The 20,215-nt window shown below is 31.5% G+C and overlaps 1 protein-coding gene across 1 annotated transcript in view; it reads right to left on the bottom strand.

Annotated features, from left to right (window-relative positions):
* Window positions 1-20,215, bottom strand: part of LOC123012404 (whirlin) — a 62,924-nt gene that overhangs the window by 23,700 nt on the left and 19,009 nt on the right. The window contains exons 5-13 of the mRNA XM_044410289.1: window positions 11,065-11,289; window positions 7,005-7,130; window positions 6,524-6,696; window positions 4,272-4,461; window positions 4,092-4,226; window positions 3,913-3,972; window positions 596-711; window positions 465-531; window positions 38-157 (exon numbers count right to left, since the gene is read on the bottom strand). Of these exons, the coding sequence (XP_044266224.1) occupies window positions 38-157; window positions 465-531; window positions 596-711; window positions 3,913-3,972; window positions 4,092-4,226; window positions 4,272-4,461; window positions 6,524-6,696; window positions 7,005-7,130; window positions 11,065-11,289 (1,212 nt within the window). The remainder of the gene's footprint in view (window positions 1-37; window positions 158-464; window positions 532-595; window positions 712-3,912; window positions 3,973-4,091; window positions 4,227-4,271; window positions 4,462-6,523; window positions 6,697-7,004; window positions 7,131-11,064; window positions 11,290-20,215) is intronic.

Genomic DNA, 20,215 nt, shown 5'->3' with positions numbered 1-20,215 from the left:
GCCCTTTTCCAAATGCGGGGCAGTCGTTAATACTCACAGAATCTGGATAATCCTGCTGATGTAGTGCCGTGGTGCTCTCAGACCTGGATTCCCCCGGACTGGAGTGTCTCCGACTCCGGGTCCCCGGAGGATTTTCCTCGTCACCGCTGGCATATTCCTGAAAAAAAACACATCTCAGTTTTGACCGGCTTTTCCGCTAAATTTCGATTTAGTGGAGTCCAAAGTTTACAGAAAGTCTATTCTAATGTAATACTCTAAACAGGTATGAGAGAGGTATTAAAGACAGTGCAAGTGGGAACATGATAGAGATATGTTGGTGCCAGTGCTCTAAAAACGAAAAAAATCTCAGTTTGTTTCGAAGAAAAAGTGATTGTTTCTGAGATTTGTTTCGTTCCTCTACAAGCCTACGAAGATAAAAGAGAGGAGAAGAAGAATAATAAAAAATTTAAAATACAAAAGGTAACCTGAGTTTGGTGATCTTCGTCGTTTAAAGCGGTTACTATTTTTCCTGTGGCACTTGGTGGGCGTGTTCTATAAAACCCGAAAAAAGCTTTTTAGAAAAGTTTCGTTTGATTTGGTTATGGAAAAATCTCACCTCTGAATTCTATCTGAAATTCCCATTCCTAAACCTGAATCCTCACTGGGAGAGCGATATTCGTCTTCGTTACTAATACTTACACCAGGAGGTGGCTCTATTACTGGACCGTACTCCTGCAATACCAACTGTGTCAGTTTTTGGTATAGTAGCAGTCAAATGGAGCCGACAGTTTTAAAAAACTAGAAAATTTAACGTAATTTTGAAGCCCCATATTAGAGGGAAATCAATAAATTGAATAATTCACTAAATAGTGCACATTATGCATTATGAAAAACTTTCTACTTATACGTACACACCAAAAAATTTCGAAAGTTATAAACAAAACAAAAAAATGTAATCAAATCTAATGAATAGGTAGTTTTAAAAATATTTGTATTTGTGACTTGTTCGCTTTTTTTCAATGGAATTCTCAATTAAATTAAACAATAGCGTATTAAATTCCAATTGTTGTAAGCGAATGAAAAGTACGCTAGTAATTTGATAAATTTGTTTTGCTTGGAAGATAACTACACTCATCATTCATCAATATTTGAGTGAAAATAGACACAAAATTAGATTTAAAAAGTATAGTATTACGTAACTATTAAGTATTGAAATACAAAACACTTTTTATTGTTAAAAAAGACAGTAAAAAATTTTTCTGCTGTGATGATAAATTGATCAGTTTTTCTTATTTTATCATATGTTTTATATTTATTAATAAGTACATAATAAATATAAAACTTTGTAAACAATAAAAAGGAGTTCAAAATATGTAAGCAAAGAAGACAAAACAATTTCGTTGTTAATAGTAGGTTACATGCGAGGTGGAAAATGTGGCGTTACCGCGCGGGCTCAAATATCCTGATAGATATATCCTGGATAGAGCACAAGAAGTAATAACATTGTATGTCATTCATAATCTATTTTTTAAATAACAAAATATCTGTTTTTCTGTAAAAATTCATGCATTGACATAGTAGCTATGCAAACAAATTAAGTTTTTGACATTTGATGGGCTCATAACTTTGGTAGTTCTTCATAAATTATTTCCCGACCACGGGATGTAATGACAAATTTCCCGACCTACAAAAAGTTAGAAATCGGCATATTGCTATAGTGATTGTAAATGTGAAATATATCTCATTCCCATGTCATTGCCATCTATTGTTTTAGATATTTTTTTTGTCCACATTTAAATAATGTATTTATTAAACTCAACTAATGACTATTTCATTCGATTGTGTCATTTTGTAAAATATTTTGTTTGATTTTGTAGTATTTTTTCGTCGATATTATTGTTTGATTAAGTTTAAAGCACCTATACCTAATTACTGAATAGTTAATTTAGACATCGTGCAAAATTTGCAAATAACTTACTAGTTGCCAAAGTTTCAAGGTTGTCTTCGTGTTTTCCAGATGATAGCTACGACACGTAGATATGAGTAATTCTCGATAGTTTATTAGCATTTCAGTTAAGATAAAAAATTATGAAACTATAAAACATCATTTTCTGGTATTGTGATATAATAATAATAATTTGTTGACTAAAATCAAATGGGTAATCCAGTAATCAATTAACAAAACGTTTCTTAGTTAGATCAAGTTTATTAAAACACTCTCTTACAGTTACTAAATCTCCCAATAAAATGAGGTTTATTTCCATTAGCAAATCTGTTGTAATTCTATGTTTTAACAACACTTTCAGGCCTAAGTAACAATTAAAAGTTAATTTGAAGTTTTAATGCTGGATTAGAAAAAGTGGATTCTAGACTAACTTTAAATTCTGTGTAATCGAATTCTGTTAGCAAGCTAGATAACCAATGTGCAACAAATTTCCACATTTCCTTCTCCTGTTCAGAAAAAATTCAAAAGCAGATGGTTCCTATTGATTTTGTCCTACAGACTGACAGATACCAAATTTGAAATCTGATTGTTTACTTTTTTAATTTTATTGTATTTCTTATTATAGACATATTGCGTCATCAAAGGAATAAGATTTTTGTGGATAACGTGATGATATGAAAATTTGAAAAACTCAAACTGATAGAAACAAATTTTAAATTTAAATTTTTCATTAAAAAATTCTATAGAAACCACCTACTTTCGACTTCCGAATGCGAAAATGCCAATAGAACACTCGAAAACAATTCTTGTTCGATTTTCACAAAATATTTCCAATAAAACTCAAAACCGGGTTCAAATTCACATTCTACACCCGAAAAAACACACTCTTTTTTTAAAGAAAGATTTTTCTGTTGGACAATATAATTAAACCTGTCATAAAGAAATTTTTTCATATCAATTATTACTGATTTAGTGAGGAAAAAATACATAACAATCAAAAAGACATATAAAAAATACCAATAAATTTGTTAATTATTATTACAGAAGCTAAAATGAACCCACTTAAAACTTTACAGGAGATACGACCCGTTTTAATGTCGATAACTAATTTGTACTAATTAGTGTAATTTATTTTATGGGTAAAAGTGTTCCCATAGACGATATAAAAAAGAGGAATACTTCAAAGACTCACAATTAAGGTAATCTTACTTTCATTAAAAATAAAACATTACTACCCACTAATAGTTATAATTTGTCTAAACTAATTTGGTTAAAAAATATAAAAAACTTTGAAGGTTGGTGCAAAAAAGCATTCAAAAACCCAGCATGCAAAACTGGAAAAAATTATAATATATGTACTATATTCGTCCACAAAAACTGGATCTACTATCCAAGATAATTTCAAAGACTTTTGTTTAATTTACAATTCCTTGTAATACCCGCCAGCAAGAATGGATCCAAATTTATGTATTAATTTACCAAATTTTGCAGACGAATGTACTTGATGAAACTTCAGTTTGATTCATTCAATATGATTCATTTAACCTCGACTGAGAACAAAATAACCGTGAGATTAATTTTTATGTTATTGTCTGAAAGAAGAGTCATCCATTTATCATAAATCTCTCTTTTGTAGAGAAAGGAAAAACAACACTAGATGGGCATTTGATAATACACAACTCTCATAATTTAAAACAGTTTTTATGTCCATTTTTCGTTTATAGGAAAAACACTAGAAACTGGAACTAAAAATAATGTGATATTATTAGTGTAAGAATTTATTATTGCAGGATATAAATCGAACAAGTGCTTGGAGTATTTTCTACCACTCTCATACGATTTGGATAACATTTGAGCGTCGTTGTTTTTGATTGGTGAGGTATGCATATGTGCAAATTTGTCGGTTTTAATTTTCAGCATCAAGCACCACATATTTCTATCTTGTAATTCCGCATCGGCAACAAAAATTATAAAGTGAAAAAGCTTACCTCATGATAAGTTGAAAAGTTTGCCGGTTGGTTGGGATCCGGAATGGGTATTCCTTTTCTCTGTAAAATACAAGTTTTTAAACTTCTTGATAGTGGGAAAACTCGACTATTTTAATTATTATGCAGAAATGATAAGAAGTGATGTTCTTTGAAGAAAATTTTAATTAGAGCCAACTCACCCGCGAGTGTCTGTAATCGTGCTCTCTAGGATCTCTTATTCTAGAAGTTTCAACATCTCTTCTGTACACTAATTCGTCGAATCTTACCCGATCTTCGATGGCTACTATCTCTCTTAGTTCAGTCATAAGAGTATACTAAAAAGAAATTAATATAGGAAAAATCACTCGATAATTACCCACTTTTTCAGGAGTATTGAGAAGTTCAGTCATGACTTGTACGAAGGCATCTATGGTCATATGTCTGGACGCGTACTCATCGGTATAGTAGCAAAGGGTGGTAAATTCCGGTCGAGAGAGAAGACACCGCGCCTTTTCCTCCACCATCTGAAGAGCCGCCGCCCATTTTCTCGTTGTTTGCGCCGCTTTGCTCCTGAAAAATAAGGACTATTAGGTAGTCCTACACTTGAACGATTTCGCGCAATTTGAAATAATGATGCAACCGGCAAAAACTTTCAGCGGTTTCAGTGAAAGAACCCGAGTTATAGAAATATTCAGTAACTCTAAATCACACCTAAACGAGTCCGAATTTTTTTGCGTGACTTCAGCAAACGGTCCAGATAATAATTTCGAGAGATTAAAATGTCAGGCCATAGAAAATAATTCTACATGCATTCTGAAAAACTTTCTATTTATTCAGGAAAAATTCTATTGCTTTAGTTTTACTAATGACACAATTTCTTGAGTAAACACGAACTCATAATAAACTAATGAAATTTAATAAAAATAGTTTTAAAAATACTTGTTCGTTTTTTTTTTTCCTTTCAAAGAAATTCCTAACTAATTTCAAACAACAGCTTATTAATTGTTGTAAGCGAATAAATGCCAATTTATTTCACTGTAAAATATAATTAGTCAATATTCAAGTGAAGATAAGCAAAAAATTAGATTTAAAAAAAGTATTATTACATGATTAATATTGGATTGTTGTTGGTTTTCAAGAAACGGAGAATGTGATGATAAGTTGACAAACTTTTGCTATTTTATCAATCGTCACACATAATAAATATCAAACTTCTTAGAAAATAAAACATGTAAACAGCTTTAAGAGACGAAAAGAACAATATTGTTATTAAAAAAATATTTAATTTTTATTAATTTTCTTGTATGTTATTTTGTCTATATTCAAAAATTTATTAATTATTTGATACCATGTATATGTTAAATACTACGTCTCACAACTCAGAAATGAATATTTCAATCATTTATAAAAATATGTTGTACAAATTTTTGTTATGTTCCTGGTACTGAGATGTCAGGTAATAGAAAATAATTCTTTTTCTTGTTGGAGAGTAATTATTACTTCGAATCAAGTCATCAATATTAAATTGGAATTTCTCTTAAACTTGTCTTCTGCATAGTATTTATTATCACTTCTGAAACTGGAAAAAGTAATTTAAAACAGTAGTGAATTTTTATTTAACTGTAGTTGACTTCTTTTGAGTTATCTTTTCCCATGTGTCTTGATTTATTCATTCAAAATCAAGTATTAGGATTTTCATTTCTGAATAGTCTTATTATTATTTTTAATAAAGATTAAAAAAGGTGTAATATACCTAAGTTTTAAAATAATACTTTTATTTTTCTTTCCAGCCATCGACAGTATTACGTCTAACAGAAGAGATAAAATAACATTTTTCTCAATAAATTTTCCAGTTGTAAATTCTTGTACTTGTTGCTAAATAATAAAAATGTTTCTGTTCAACAACTTGCGATCGCATTTCTCAATTAATATTAAAAGTTAAAATATCGATTCGTAGCTTTCTTTCAATAATATTCTGTCTTCACTACTCATATCCTTCAAGTGAAAACATATCGACTCTCCCAACGAAAACTACAGTAACTCATAAAAATAGGTTTTTAGTTGCGATGGCTTATGTAGGGCCCAAAATACAAAAACAATAAGAAATTTTTTTTGACTAAAGAATTGTTGACCAAAATTTAGACCTTCAGTAATTTTCAATAATATTAAACACTTCCTTGATTTTTTATTAACAATCAAAGATTTAATGCAATTTTTCTCAAAACTGTAATTTATGAGTTACTATAGTTTTCGTTGGAAAAGTCGATATGACACATTTTTTTTTATTTTAAAAAGAAAAATTTCCAATAATTTCGATCATCTCGAGATTGCGTGTGCAATTTTCTTCAAAACGCTAATAAAATTAGAAATATTATTGGTAAATAAGTCGGAGTTATCACGCACAATTCATTATATGTCGATTATCTTTTTTGATATTGTTATTATGCAAATCACATACTGCAGCGGCTCTGTAAATACTGCATAACGTAAACTCAGAAACACAAACACTAATAACAAACATTTTGTAGTTCAAGCACTGCAAAATGAGAATAAAAACACTGCTGTTTTAATACCACCGGTAGTAAATTTCGTTTAGTAAAACTAGGAAAATAAGTAGGTATTACAGCATTACCCTGGACTGCACAAGTCCCATTCCCTATCGTAGGCAGTGCATGAGTGTGGAACCTTCCCGACATCCCTCACCAGAAGACTCATCCTCTTATGATATTTGAGCTGTGCGACCGCTTCGTCATGTGTCACATCCATAAAAGATTGTCCGTTCACTTCTAAAATTTGATCCCCGACCTGAAAAAGTTAATTAAATCGCTGTACTCGTTTCAGATTTATTCCACGGTGCGCTTATTACAGGAAGAAATTACTGAAATGTCCTCGCAATTTATGACCAGGTACTGGAAAAAATCGATACCGCATTTTATTACTTTCCAGTCGCGATCCCGTGTCCCATTTATCTGGATAAGTTAATTCCATTAAGTGAGATTAATTCGAGAGACCATTTTTTCCACGTTTTATGTCTCTTAAATCGGATGAAAAAACGTGAATGATTTCAACTTTCTTCCTGTAATCAACGGAATTTGTGACTATGGTTGTCTTACCATAAGTCCAGCCCTGTCTGCCACTGAATCTTTATCAACTCCGGTGATAAAAATCCCTAGATTATACTCAACGCCGCCTCGGATCATCAAGCCGAGACTCTGGCCTGGTTCGATGCAGAGGTCCACCTAGAAATGGGCAAAATTCTTATCAATCATATCGAATTTTCCCATTAAACACATGTCAACTAGTTACAATGGAAATTGGTGTGTCGTGCTTACTGACAATTTTCCAGTTAATTTACTTTGTGTACAAGCAAACTGTGTTAAATGGAGTTAATGTGTCCACCTATAGCAAACCTAATCACTGCATTATCTACAACATTAGGGAAATAGAAAGGATTAGGTAGGGATTTTCATTTGCAAAATTTTTCGCTCAAAATGTCGTAAAACTCCACAATAACACACAACGAAAGTACCGGAGCGTGATTTGTTTTATCTTCAAATCAAATTAGGTTCCTTTATCTAAATAATAATAGTAATAATTTTAACATCACAATTTATAATTCTATTAATATCAAATATCAATTCTTATTAATCAATACAACACACAACAACTGTAATAGGATATTTCAAAACCTGTTTCAGTTCTGAAAAAAACGGATGTGAGAATTAATAAAATAAATTTCTCATCTGTCAAATAAAAAAATTAGGTATAGATTTTATTCGACACAGAACGTAGTTTAAAAAAGCACCCACAGTATTCATGAGCGTACACACAATTAATACATTACAACAAATTAACTTTCATAAAACATAAAAAATTTATTATAATTACTTCAGAAGTTGTTAGAGCATAAAAAACTCTTATGGAAGTACAAACGTTAATGTAAAAATATTAACACTAATGTAAACGTGTTTGTTTTTCTTCTTTCACAAACTTTGACAGAACATTTCGCTGATATTAATTTTTCCAGAAGTAATCTCTTCATTAAAATACAAACATATTCGGCGAAAATTGCTCCAAAGCTTTACTCTACTCATACCTGTTGCTGTTTTTTTGAATCAAGGCAGACAATTTATGACTGCAATGTTTTTGATGGCTTTACGACAATGATTTTCCTGCAGCTCTTTAATTTTCTTTCCTCAATTCATTCCTAGTATTGATTTTTCCGAAATGAATTAAAATATGTATCTGCATCTAGATTATTAAAACTAAATTGAAAATTATTATTTTTCTTGCTACTATTGTTTGAGATTTTACATATTCAATAAAAGTTTGTTTCATCTTGACTGACATGGCAAAAACTTTTCAATATTTTAGTCTCTCGTCTGTTCCGAATAACTTTTGGAGCTTGAAGGCATTTAATATTAAAATATCTCAGAACAAAGATAGCAAAACTTGACTTTAAATTAAATTATACAAATTATATCACATTATTTTTCGGGCAACCAGCAATACGTCCGCAGTAAGAAATTTTACATAAAAACAAATAAAATATGCACCTGCTCTTGAAATCACCCTCTGAAACGAATTTTATACTTAAAATAACAATTATTATCATCATCTTTTGATTAATAAATTGCCTAGTTGGTAAACTGTAAAGTTCTTAAGATTTTACGCTTCTTTCGCCTTTAACCGTCAAAATAAACGAGCCCAATGTTTTATTATCCAATTTAAGTTGGTAAATACATAATATCTCAGTAGCCAGTTCCTGCAGTGCAGCATTTAAAGGAAAATTTTGCACTTTAACCCCAATCTGCAGGCATATTATAGCGAACTTGGTTCGCAAAGAAATGAAATCGAGAAGTTGCGGAAGTAATGAGTAATAAGCCACAACTGCTCATATAAAAATCAATGGTGTGTTGCAGAAGGCAGACAACGTTGTAAAAAATCCACGAAAAAATCGTATAATAGTCACTACGTTTCCGCGTTATAGTTTGATTATTCACAAAATTCCTAGAACTAAATTTTTGATAAAACCACGAGGGAGTAATTTAATTAAACTCGTTTCATTTCGTCAAGTCATAAATGTATGTCCATTTTTTTTTTCAATTTCGATTTCGAAGTTCCAGCTATCAGAGGTTTGTTTGTAATCCATCACTCTGCGCATGCAACGGCAAACAATAACTTGAAGACAATATAAACCTCGATATAGCCTACAATACAATATAAATTGTGTTAGCATACATCTCATCAAGACAGAAAACACATAGTCCAAGCAAAAAAAAATGTAATGCAGACAACATCATTGTTCGCATGTAGACAATAAAGCGAACAAAATAACATACCTACAGGAGTGTGGACATGGTACTAACTCATCGTGGCTAACTATTATAGTACCGCTAATGCAATATTCGAGACTTTAAATTAAAAGCAAAGTAAAATTAAGCTGGCTTAATGATTCCATTGAACCTTATTTCTCCCTGTCAAGATTAATCGGCAAAAATCACAAATATTAAAGTCTGTTTTTTTTTTAATGAAAATGCCAAACAGTCTTATTAACGTTGGCACCACTAGTAAATGCATTCATAGTAATTTTAATAAAGGAAGTTGGCAGTTCCGGTTTTTTTAATTAATTTGAAAACAATGTCATTAAACGTCAACACAAAAAATCGTCTAAGAAAATTTAGAGACGAAACATCAAAAAAGGAACAAATTCGGTACCAATAACAGTTTTTAGAAATTTGGAAGCGAATAGTTCGCAAGCAGAAAGTTAAAATGTAGACGCAATTTGTAATGCAGCTTTGCTAAACATTCTCAATTTTTAGCAAGAAATTGACAAGAATACAAAATAAACATGAATGAGAAAAAACCTCGAAAAGAACGCAATTAAATTTGTGTCTTGTGCATCGTTTTTGAGGAACGAGTTGAAAAAGTAACAATTTTGAAGCTAAAGCTGAGGAAGAATTTATAAAGTGCATCAACTTTAAGCTCATTTCAATAAATTACACAAAATTTATTGCCAATCATCATAATACCTACTTGTATCTTTTGCTAAATAATTTTTTTCTGTACATACATCCTTTTTCTTCAAAGTTTTTGTAGCAAGATCCTCATTTTTGTCCACAACATTGTACTTACTTGCGGTGCGTTTCTATCAAAACTATTAGCACTGAATTCTGTCTTTAGACATTAGGTAATAATGTCTGTCCTCAGGTATTCAATTATAGCGCTTTCAAAAAGCAAACAGGTACACAAAGTCACAATTTTCACAACATCTCAATTTGAAAACATAACCATAACTTTTTAACCAAATTTCTAGGGACAAAAACAAAGAGCAAACAAAATTGTTGGCTAGTGAGACAAACAGCTTCCAATTTTTTACCAAAATTTTGACTTGGTAATTTCCATTAAAAAAACAGACTTTATATTAAAAAGGCAACAAGTCCTAAGTAAAAGAATTTTTTTTTATAAATAATCGTAATTTCAACTTCTAGACACACTTTCCATTACAGTTTTTTGCATCCACAGAAACATTTTTGACAGTCTTCTAAAAACATTATTTACAAAGTGTGCCAAAATTATCATTATTTTTATTTTAAATTTATTCAAAATGTTAAGAATCAATTCAAGTTATGTTGTCTACAACTTTGACACACTCCTTGCATGTACAAAAAAAACATTTCTTTATTCTTTTTTAATTTAATTTAATTACAGTGTAGACACTCAAAATATGATCTCTAGCCACATCCATTACTCCACAAACTAGCGTCATGTCATGTCGTAGAGTACTCGTATTTGCTAATTAAAGAAGATTAAATGCCTAATGCTCCGCCGTTGTTCGATACAATATAAAGGTATTAGGCATTAGCTAATTAAATAGGAGATCCCTAATGAAAATTAAATTCTAGAAGGGAACCACAACGATAAGATTAATAATATGAAGTAGCCGACCGAGAAGTATCAACCCTGCCGTTTGTTCATCATCATAAATCTCACCACAAAGTGTATCACAAGCATCCTCTCGTAAAATCGGTGTATTTCAATGTGACACTGTAGCAAATATCGCATCATTTTTCTCGCATTATTTGTCAAAGTCCGTCTTTATGGCTTTTATGTCTGCATCTCCAGCTTTTCGCGTATTTATTGCCAAGTGATCATAAACATTGTTAAACTCACCCTTCGTATGCTCCTGTCTTTGTTTCCTTTCCAGCCGTAGCCGTGTCTCTGCGCTGGAACTTGACCACTTCTTGCATATTCCAATGGAGGCGACACTGGCCTTCCATGTCGATCCATCCAAGAGCAAGTTTGTCGCATTTGCCAAGGAGCGCCTCCGCAAGTTAATCCCGACGGAAGTGTGGGAGATCGAACCGTCATGCTCAACTTCCGACATGATTTCAACATCTAGAACAAGAAAAAATTGAGTGTTGATGATGGACTGGTTGAAATGGGAACTTTGCGTGCATCTATGACGATAGAAGTGAACAGTTAGCATGCATGTAGGAAACGACGTTTTAGTGCGATACCATCCAGTATATTGAGGCGAATATGGTGCACCACTTCGTTTCCGGCAAATGCTGCTTCTGATATGTCAATAAAGGAATACGCCAATTTCGTTTGCATCACTTCTGTTTAAGGAAACATCAACAAGAGGGCTTGGCGTGTACTGCATTCGGAGTATTTGTGCGTGGTTTCCGGGTCTTTCTCTTTGATCATTTGCATTTAACTTTATTTAGTAGGAAAAAATTCCTTAAGTACTCAAACCAGAAAAGTGACTTTTTACCAATAAGAAAAAAGAAAATACAAACATAGTTTAGTTTAAAATATTTTTAAAGTGTAATATTTGACATTTGTTCATCTTATCTCTAGAGTTGCAATTTTGAACAGTCATTGCCAATCTACAAAAAATTAGCGCTCAAAAAGTAGATGGTTGTACAAGGATAGGATCAACATTTCTGATTTTACGCCTACGTTTGAGCTAGTTAGGAGGTAAACATACTAAAAATCTCTAGTTCTCCAAGGTGAGAGGAGGTCAGGGGGCACCAAGAAAGTGCCGTTTTATGGTTACTCGCTTATGGTGCGTGTTACTAACTTAAAGCTTATAAAATTTTCTACAAGACAATCTTTCCGTTTTTTCTGTATCTTCAATAGTTTTCAAGATATCTCCTAGCAAATATCGCACTCTTTAAAAACTTTTTTTGTCTTATGTACTTTGGGTCATGATGCCTAAATCCCAAGTTTCAGCAAAAAATATTGTGACGGGATGTTGATTGTAGACTGCAAATTGTATGGTAGGCTTTTGCAGCTTGTAAAAAACGGTCTTTTCATACTTACTTCCCTCCAAGATATTGAGGTTATGTTTCACATTTTCCATGAAAATGTTCAAATTATCACTTCCGTATCCTCGTCATCAATTTGGGTTATGTTTGTAAGGACACAGGACGTGTAAAACACTAACATTTCTATTTTAACTAACATTTTCATTAAAAATAGTAATTAAGTTGTATTTAATGAATGAATGCAACACAATTAAAATTTCCCAAAATTCTTGAATGAAACTAAAGTCTAACGTGATTGGCTTCCCCATGGTTACGCACATTATAATAATGGCCTACATAAACGGGCCAATCATATCAATTCTTAAAATTTTTGAATGAATTAAGAAACCTAAAGTGATTGGTTTTTTACATTATTATGATGGCCGACCTTACTCTACCCAATCACAATGCTTACAACTTTTACAACAATCCTTACGTTAGTACGATGTTAATTCATCATTAGTTTTTTAGAAAGAGCGACATTTGCTAACCAATATTTCAAAAACTAGGTTTTTGGGATTCAAAAAACCCGAGAAGACCATCTGTAGAAAATTTTACTTTTGTACAAAACTATTTTTTTGGATATAAGCGAAAAAGCATAAAACCTTCTTAATGCCCTTCTGAGTCTCGTTCACCTCGAGGGACTGGGGACTTTACCATGCTAACTAACCCAAATACCTACAGTCCTGAAGTCAAAAATTCTGTTCCCAACTTGGCCCACAACTTGTTCGTTGATTATTTCATAAAGGTATGATTACAAATCATTATTATGACTCAACATTTTAGTAATATTTTGTTTTTTTTATGAAATTCTTATTCGCCGGAGTCTATTCAAAACATCACACCTCTTGAACCACTGATTAATCAGTGCATGAACCCTTTGCGACATGTAAATATTTTTTTCCTACGACCATATACGAAACTAGATCATAACGCACAATTACAAATGCGTGAAAATTGGCAATATCATACGAGGTTGAAAACCTGTGCGATTTGTTTTCGCACTGTGTGTTAGAAATCTAATGCACAATTCACACTCGAATGTTTTGTATTTTTTCATTTAACGTATTTTTTTTGTATCCATTATAAAAAATAAATCGTTATTAAAAAAAATTTGCTCGTAAGAAAAAAATTATTTATGGTCGTAGGAAAAATAGTGTACAAAACTTGCAGGAAAGTGTCTAACGCCTCGTGTGCAACTTTCCCGCTTGTGCGTTATTTATCACTTTCCGTGCTCGTTATGTAATATACTACATATTTTGCGTGTACATAATAACCATATGTTTAAAGAATCTTCTAAGGTAGTTCAAGATTGTTAATTGTCAAATTTTAAGGCTAGTATAATTTTTAGAAAATGGCCAAAAAACGGCTATAATTCAGTTTTTAAAGTAAAATGACCCTATTTTCTCAACGGCTATTGAAAAAAAAATGTTTTTTTAGGGTCTTTTATCAAAACTCCTCTCATATTCTATACTTCTTAAATACTGTTATTAAGAAATTCTTCAAACTTTCGATTATCAAATACAAAAAAAAATCACTACTGCAAAAGGTTCAAGAGTTGGGATTTTTTTTTCATTTTTCATTTGTCTTCTAAATTCAAAAGTGCTATCAAAATGGGTGGTTACCATTTAAAATTGTAAAGTTGGCGCCAATTTCTTATCGTTCCAGAAGTTCAGCTATTTTAAAAATAATTTAATTAAGTCAAGAAAAGTCGATTTTGGTCGCGTACACAATTTCAAAGCTGTAGTTTCATTGGAAGTTTATGTATGTCCTACAAGAATCACTTTATAGTTGCAATTTTTCAGGAAGCTTTAATTTTTCTTCAAAGCTATTCCATAACCAAAAAACAATTAGAAAAATGCACCCAATTGTGTGCCTACTTAAAATGTGTACCCGTTTTCGATTAAAAAAATATTCTACAGTACAAAAAATAAGTACCTACAATAATTTTATCAACTGCTTTATTTCAAATGCAAATCTCGTCAAAAAACACAACATAGTGAAAATAAATTAATTGAACATTAAATCTCTGTTCTAAACTATGATCTGGTACAACTTTTCAAAAAATCGCACACCTGTGCAGTGAAGTTTTCTACGGTTTATAAAAGTAGATTTATTTTAATTTTACAAAAAATAAAATACTTGACTGAATTTCGACTCCGAAACTGCGACTAAGGGTCATGATTCTCGATCCAAAAGTTCTGAGTAGGTAAATCGCAAAAGTAAGCTCAAATTCGTGTTTAATATATCCGCCGATAATTTCTAAACTACCCGGAAATTTCCGGATGTTCGTCAAACTGCTGCTCCCTGTGTGATTACATTAAATTGTCTGAATTGAGTTTTTCAAGCTCTTATATTTTGTGCCAAAATTCCATTTTATTTTCGATTAATCAACCTGTCAGAAATGAATAAAAATATGAGTGCGAATTTGGGCAGAATTAAGAAATATGTAGAAACGTAGATGATGGAAAACAATCTCCTTCCGCGATCCCTCGTGATAAATGACTACATTATCGAAAGCTCTTGTCGATTTTTGCGTATAAGCTCCCCATAAACATCTTATTGTCGTTATAATGATAAACATCGATCAAGGCTGTGGAATATAGTGGTGTTGCCTTTCACATACCTGCTTTACATCGATTAGCTGTCAGTTCAGAGAGTTGTACTGTGTCTTCATTAGGATGCATAAACGAACGTAAAACATCCCTTGAGTGATAATTTCGAGGGCACCTTCAGAATACAATTCGTCTGGGAAAGGATAAATTAAGCGAATTCGTAGAACACGAATGAGTAAGAAGTTTTTAACTGACATCGGTTGAATTTAAATGCAATTGGAATTAATTCGGCCAGACATTTCTTCATTCACAAAAACTTTCGCTAGTACTCCAAAAGTCGTCTCGAAAACGAGATGGGTGTTAAAATAAAATTTCATCTATTTCAAATAAGTTTCACTGTTATTCTTACCATTGTCGGCCAATTACATTTATCAGATCGCCCTGATAAGCAAGATACCGTAAATTTCCCTCACCTTTACATATTCGGCTGTAATTCTTAGTGTGATAAAATTCACGAAATAGTGAGTTCGTGTCTACTTGCTATTAGAAGAAACGCTCCTAAAACCCACAAATCGAAAAAACTCCACCGCTGGCATCGAGATAGGGATGTACGAATTTTATTAAACAGCAATGCAGATGCTTATTATTGTAACAGCAAGTAAATTCCATGCATGCGTTCGTTTTATTGAAGTTTAACAAATTTATGCATTTCGCGCATTTTGAGAGCTTTATGTCGGCCGTAAAATTTACTTTCGACTCCGTTTTCAATAAATTATTGTTCACCACGATAAGCCAGACAAAACTGATTATTGCGTGATTGTTCCTATTTTCCGTTGGTCGATTAATATTTTACGACGTCGTGCTTACTGCGAAATTAACTTCTAAATTCAATTATCTTCTATTAATTATTGATCGATATTTACTTTCGATTTATGAGCTCGTCTTACTACTTTTATTTCACGGAGCAGTAAATAGCGGTGTTAGGTTGCTAAAATGAATTGCTTTTAAATCCCTCAGACTCATTTCGCTCAGTTTTAGCCTCGTTCTCTGAATGTAAGAAATACATATAGGAATAAAAAAGATATTTCAAGTGGCCTTTCTCTTGCTTTTAATTATGTAATAATTTTGAAAAATATTAAAGCAAAAGTACAAAAATTGAGTATGTACAGTATGTCTCCGGATTGAGTTTATAAGAAGAATTTCTTTTATCTTTGATTTTACGCCAAAACTGCAAAGGAAAAAAATTTTTGCTTCACCTGAAAGAAGCAAATCTGTAAATAAAACTTCATTATTTCGATTCATTAAAAAGAAAAGTTAAGTTTTCTCTTGAATTTGGAATTTTTCACTGCTTTTTAAGACCTATCACATCATTGGCGGCTTCATTTATTTGCCAACTATACAAGGTGATTCTTTTAGGGCCTACATTAGAAACTTTTTAACTTCTAATGCAGATAGGAATTTGAAATTTTGTACACAACTCAAATCGACCAGTCTAAGTTCAATTAAATTATTTTCAAAATGGCTGAACTTCCGGMAATACGAGAAATTGGCGCCAACTTTAAAATTTTAAATAGTAACCACTTATTTTTATTGCATTTTTAAATTCTCCTCTCCAAACTGAGTAAAATGTACCTACTTGTTAGTACTTATCTGTCATAGTTTTTGACATATGTCAATTTTTTGTCACAATTTTCATTTGCAGAGGTTTATTAAAAACATCACAGCTCTTGAACCGTTTGCGATAAGTGAATAATTTTTCTTGCATTCGATAACCAAAGGCTCGAAGAGTTTCCTAAAATTTTCAAAATTGTCAACTGTCAAATTTCAAAGCTTATATGATATTTAAAAAACAGCTATAACTCAGTTTTTTCAAATAAAATAACCCCATTTTCTCAACAGCAATCGAAAGTACATCGATTTGTAGAAGGACTTTTATCAACATGTCCTATATCCATCTCTTACAGTTTCTGAAATAAACACGAAAGACGTGTTTTTGTTTTTCATTTTTATAGTAAATCACGTAGGCTTTGGCAAATGATCAATACAAAAATAATATTAATTAATAATTAATTAATAAATAATACTATTTATTAATCTACACAACACCCATCCGGAATTACGAAGAATTTAGGCAAGGATTGAGGCGGCATTTAATAATCTACAACCAAATGAAATAATGGAAGCCACTCAAATTAGTTCACCATCGAGTTTTGGACTGTTTGAAAATGGTAAACATATTGAACATCTGTATTAATTATGGTATATCTTTATTGTATTTTTCCAAAGCCTACGTGATTAACTATAAAAATAAAAACATTAACATGTTTTTTGTGATTATTTCAAAAACAGTAAGAGATAGGTATAGGACATGTTGATAAAAGTCCTTCTACAAATTGATATACTTTTGATTGCCGGTGAGAAAATAAAGTCATTTCATTTGAAAAAACTGAGTTATAGCTGTTTGTTAATGATCATTTTCAAAAAATCATACTAGCCTTGCAATTTGACAGTTGATAACTTTGAAGATTCTAGGAAACTTTTCGAACCTTTGGTTATCGAATGCAAAAAAAATATTCATTTATCGCAAAGGGTTCAAGAGCTGTGATGTTTTGAATAAACCCATGCAAGTGAAAATTTTGATCAAAAAATTGACATATGTCAAAAACTATGACAGGTAAGTACTAACAACTAGGTACATTTTACTCAGTTTGGAGAGGAGAATTCAAAAATATATTAAAAATAAGTGGTTACCATTTAACATTTCAAAGTTGGCGCCAATTTCTCGTAGTGCCGGAAGTCCAGCCATTTTGAAAATAATTTAGTTGAACTCGGACTGGTTGATTTGGGTTGTGTGGAAAATTTCAAATTCCTATCTGCATTCGAAGTTAAAAAGTTTCTAATGTAGGCCCTAAAAGAATCACCTTGTATGTTTGACAATTAATTTATTAATTGAATAATGATAGTTCTTGTTAAAAATGACTTTGTTTCTTATTTTAAAGCTATTTCGTTGAGTTGTCATTTATTAAAATTATGTTCTTCACCAACATTTTTGTTATTTAACTTGCGTAAACTCATTTGTCAAAGTGACATTATTGTCAAAATAATAAAACCGCCGATGTGATAGGACTTAAAAAGCAGAGAAAAATTATTCCAAAATGAACAGAAAAATTAACTTTTCTTTCTACTGAGTTAGAATAATGAAGTTTTAATTACAGATTTCTTCGTTTCAAGTAAAGCAAAAAATGTTTTTCCTTTGCAGTTTTGGCGTAAAATCAGAATTAAAAATTTTTTTCCTCATGTAAACTCAATCTGGGAACATACTGTATACAGGGTTATTCATAAATATGAAGCAATATTTGAACCTCAAAAAGGACCTATAAAATGATGTTAATTTAAATAATAACTCATGTCCTATCTCTACTGATAAGAATTTTACAGCCCTCGAAATGTGGGTATGGAAATCTGATTTTTTTGTAATAACTTTGGAACTATTTGACCAAATATTATAAAATTTGAAACATTTCCTTGTGACAACATACCTTTTGAACTGGTAATCACGAAAACCGGATACATCTACTCAATTTCCGGTTACAGCAGTTGCAGGTCACATTTTCTGTGTTTTTCCATTTTTTTGCTCTCTTAACACCAATTTTTTATTGCCTAAATCGATAGAGTAATCAATTGCGAATAAAAAACGCATAACCTTTAATACCCCTAAAATGGACCGTTTCAAAGATATTTTAATTTAAACTGAGGACTGCACAACGCTGAAATCAAAAAGTATGAATTTTGAATGAGTGATATCCAAGGGAACAAATGACCATGGTCACATATTTTGCTGTCAGGCATCTGTCAACTTGAGATTGGACGATTATTAGACGATTAATCGAAAATATTTAATAAAAGAGTTTACCTCAGATTCCAAACATAACTTAGAATAAATCCAAATGGATCTCGTAGCATTTAATTCATAAAAAATTAACAAAAATTTATCGTCAAAGTTAACAGAGGATTTATGTGACCATGATCTTTGGTTGCCGTGGATACCGCTTATTCAAAATTCATATTTTTCATTCTCAGTGTTGGGCAGTTCTCACTTTAAATTAAAATATCTTTAAAACGGTCCATTTTAGTGGTATAAAAGGTTATGCGTTTTTTATTCAAAATTGATTACTCTTTAGATTTAAGCAATAAAAAAATAGTGTTAAGAGACCAAAAAACGAAAAAACACAGAAAATGTGACCTGCAACTGCTGAAACCGGAAATTGAGTAAATGTATCCGTTTTTTCGTAACTACTAGTCTAAAGGCTATGTTCTCGCAAGTAACTATTCTAAATTTTATAATACTTGGTCAAATGGTTCCAAAGTTATTACAAAAAAAAAAACAAATTTCCATACCCACATTCCGAGGGCTGTAAAATTCTTATCAATAGAGATCGGACACGAGTTATTATAAAAATTAACATCATTTTATAGGTCATTTTTGAGGTTTAAATATTGCTTCAAATTTATGTATAACCCTGTATATCCTGTTTCTCAGTCTCTACACATTAGAAATTTAATTGAAGAAAAATCGTGGTTCTACTTTACCTATGTTTCTACACAACCTTTACATGTTTATGTTAATTTTATTTTTATTACTCTTTATTTTTACTATGCTCTTTCGTTTTTTTTAATTGCGTTTTAAGTGTAAATAAAAAAATAATGTGAAAAAACAGACTCAAATCGATGGCAACGTCTCCATATTTATTTCACTCTTTCAATTCGTTTTGCTAGATTTTTTAGAAAATAATCGTATTTGAGGAAATATGCACTCATCGTCTTTATTTTTCATTTTATTTACAAGAAATTTTAAAAATATGTATAAATCTGCACTGTAATTAAAAAAAAAACAATTTTGACTATAAAATTTACTTCACTAAATTTCTAATCTGGCACAATGGCCAGGTTAACTCTTCCCCTAGTTATTGTAATTAACAGCATATCACTGCAATCGTCCGATTTGGACAAATATGTCAATCATCTTCCACGCAAACGTTGAAATCAGATAATAAACCAGATCCGCTATGCAGCAGTAGTTAATTCCAAAACGACCAAAAAGTTTGAGACAAGTTTAAAACTCCGGTTCATAATAGAAAAATAAATAAATGACGAAATATCGACCCTGTAATAATCGCCGTCAATAAACGTCACCGTCAGGAAATTATTGTCAATCACTTTGTTTTATAGATCGTAAACGCAAGACAATCTAAAAACTGTTGCAAAACTTCGCAAGGCGAAATTAAATCTCCACAAATGTGCTTGAGATTGCAGTTCGCTTCAAAAATTGTTATTCAAGATTAAATTAAGCCTCAATTAAGATCAATGTTTGCTCGCTTGAACGGAAGAGACGTAACCAAGTTAAATAATCCCTTAAATTAAACGGTTGTCTTTTTAGTCATTTGTAAACATGCTGAG

This window comes from Tribolium madens, unplaced genomic scaffold (assembly GCF_015345945.1).
Source record: "Tribolium madens isolate multiple individuals breed KSU strain unplaced genomic scaffold, Tmad_KSU_1.1 Scaffold_96;HRSCAF=242;Tcas5.2_LG5, whole genome shotgun sequence".
In the NCBI taxonomy this organism is placed as follows: Eukaryota; Metazoa; Arthropoda; class Insecta; order Coleoptera; family Tenebrionidae; genus Tribolium; species Tribolium madens.
This window is presented reverse-complemented; position numbering and strand designations above follow the sequence as displayed.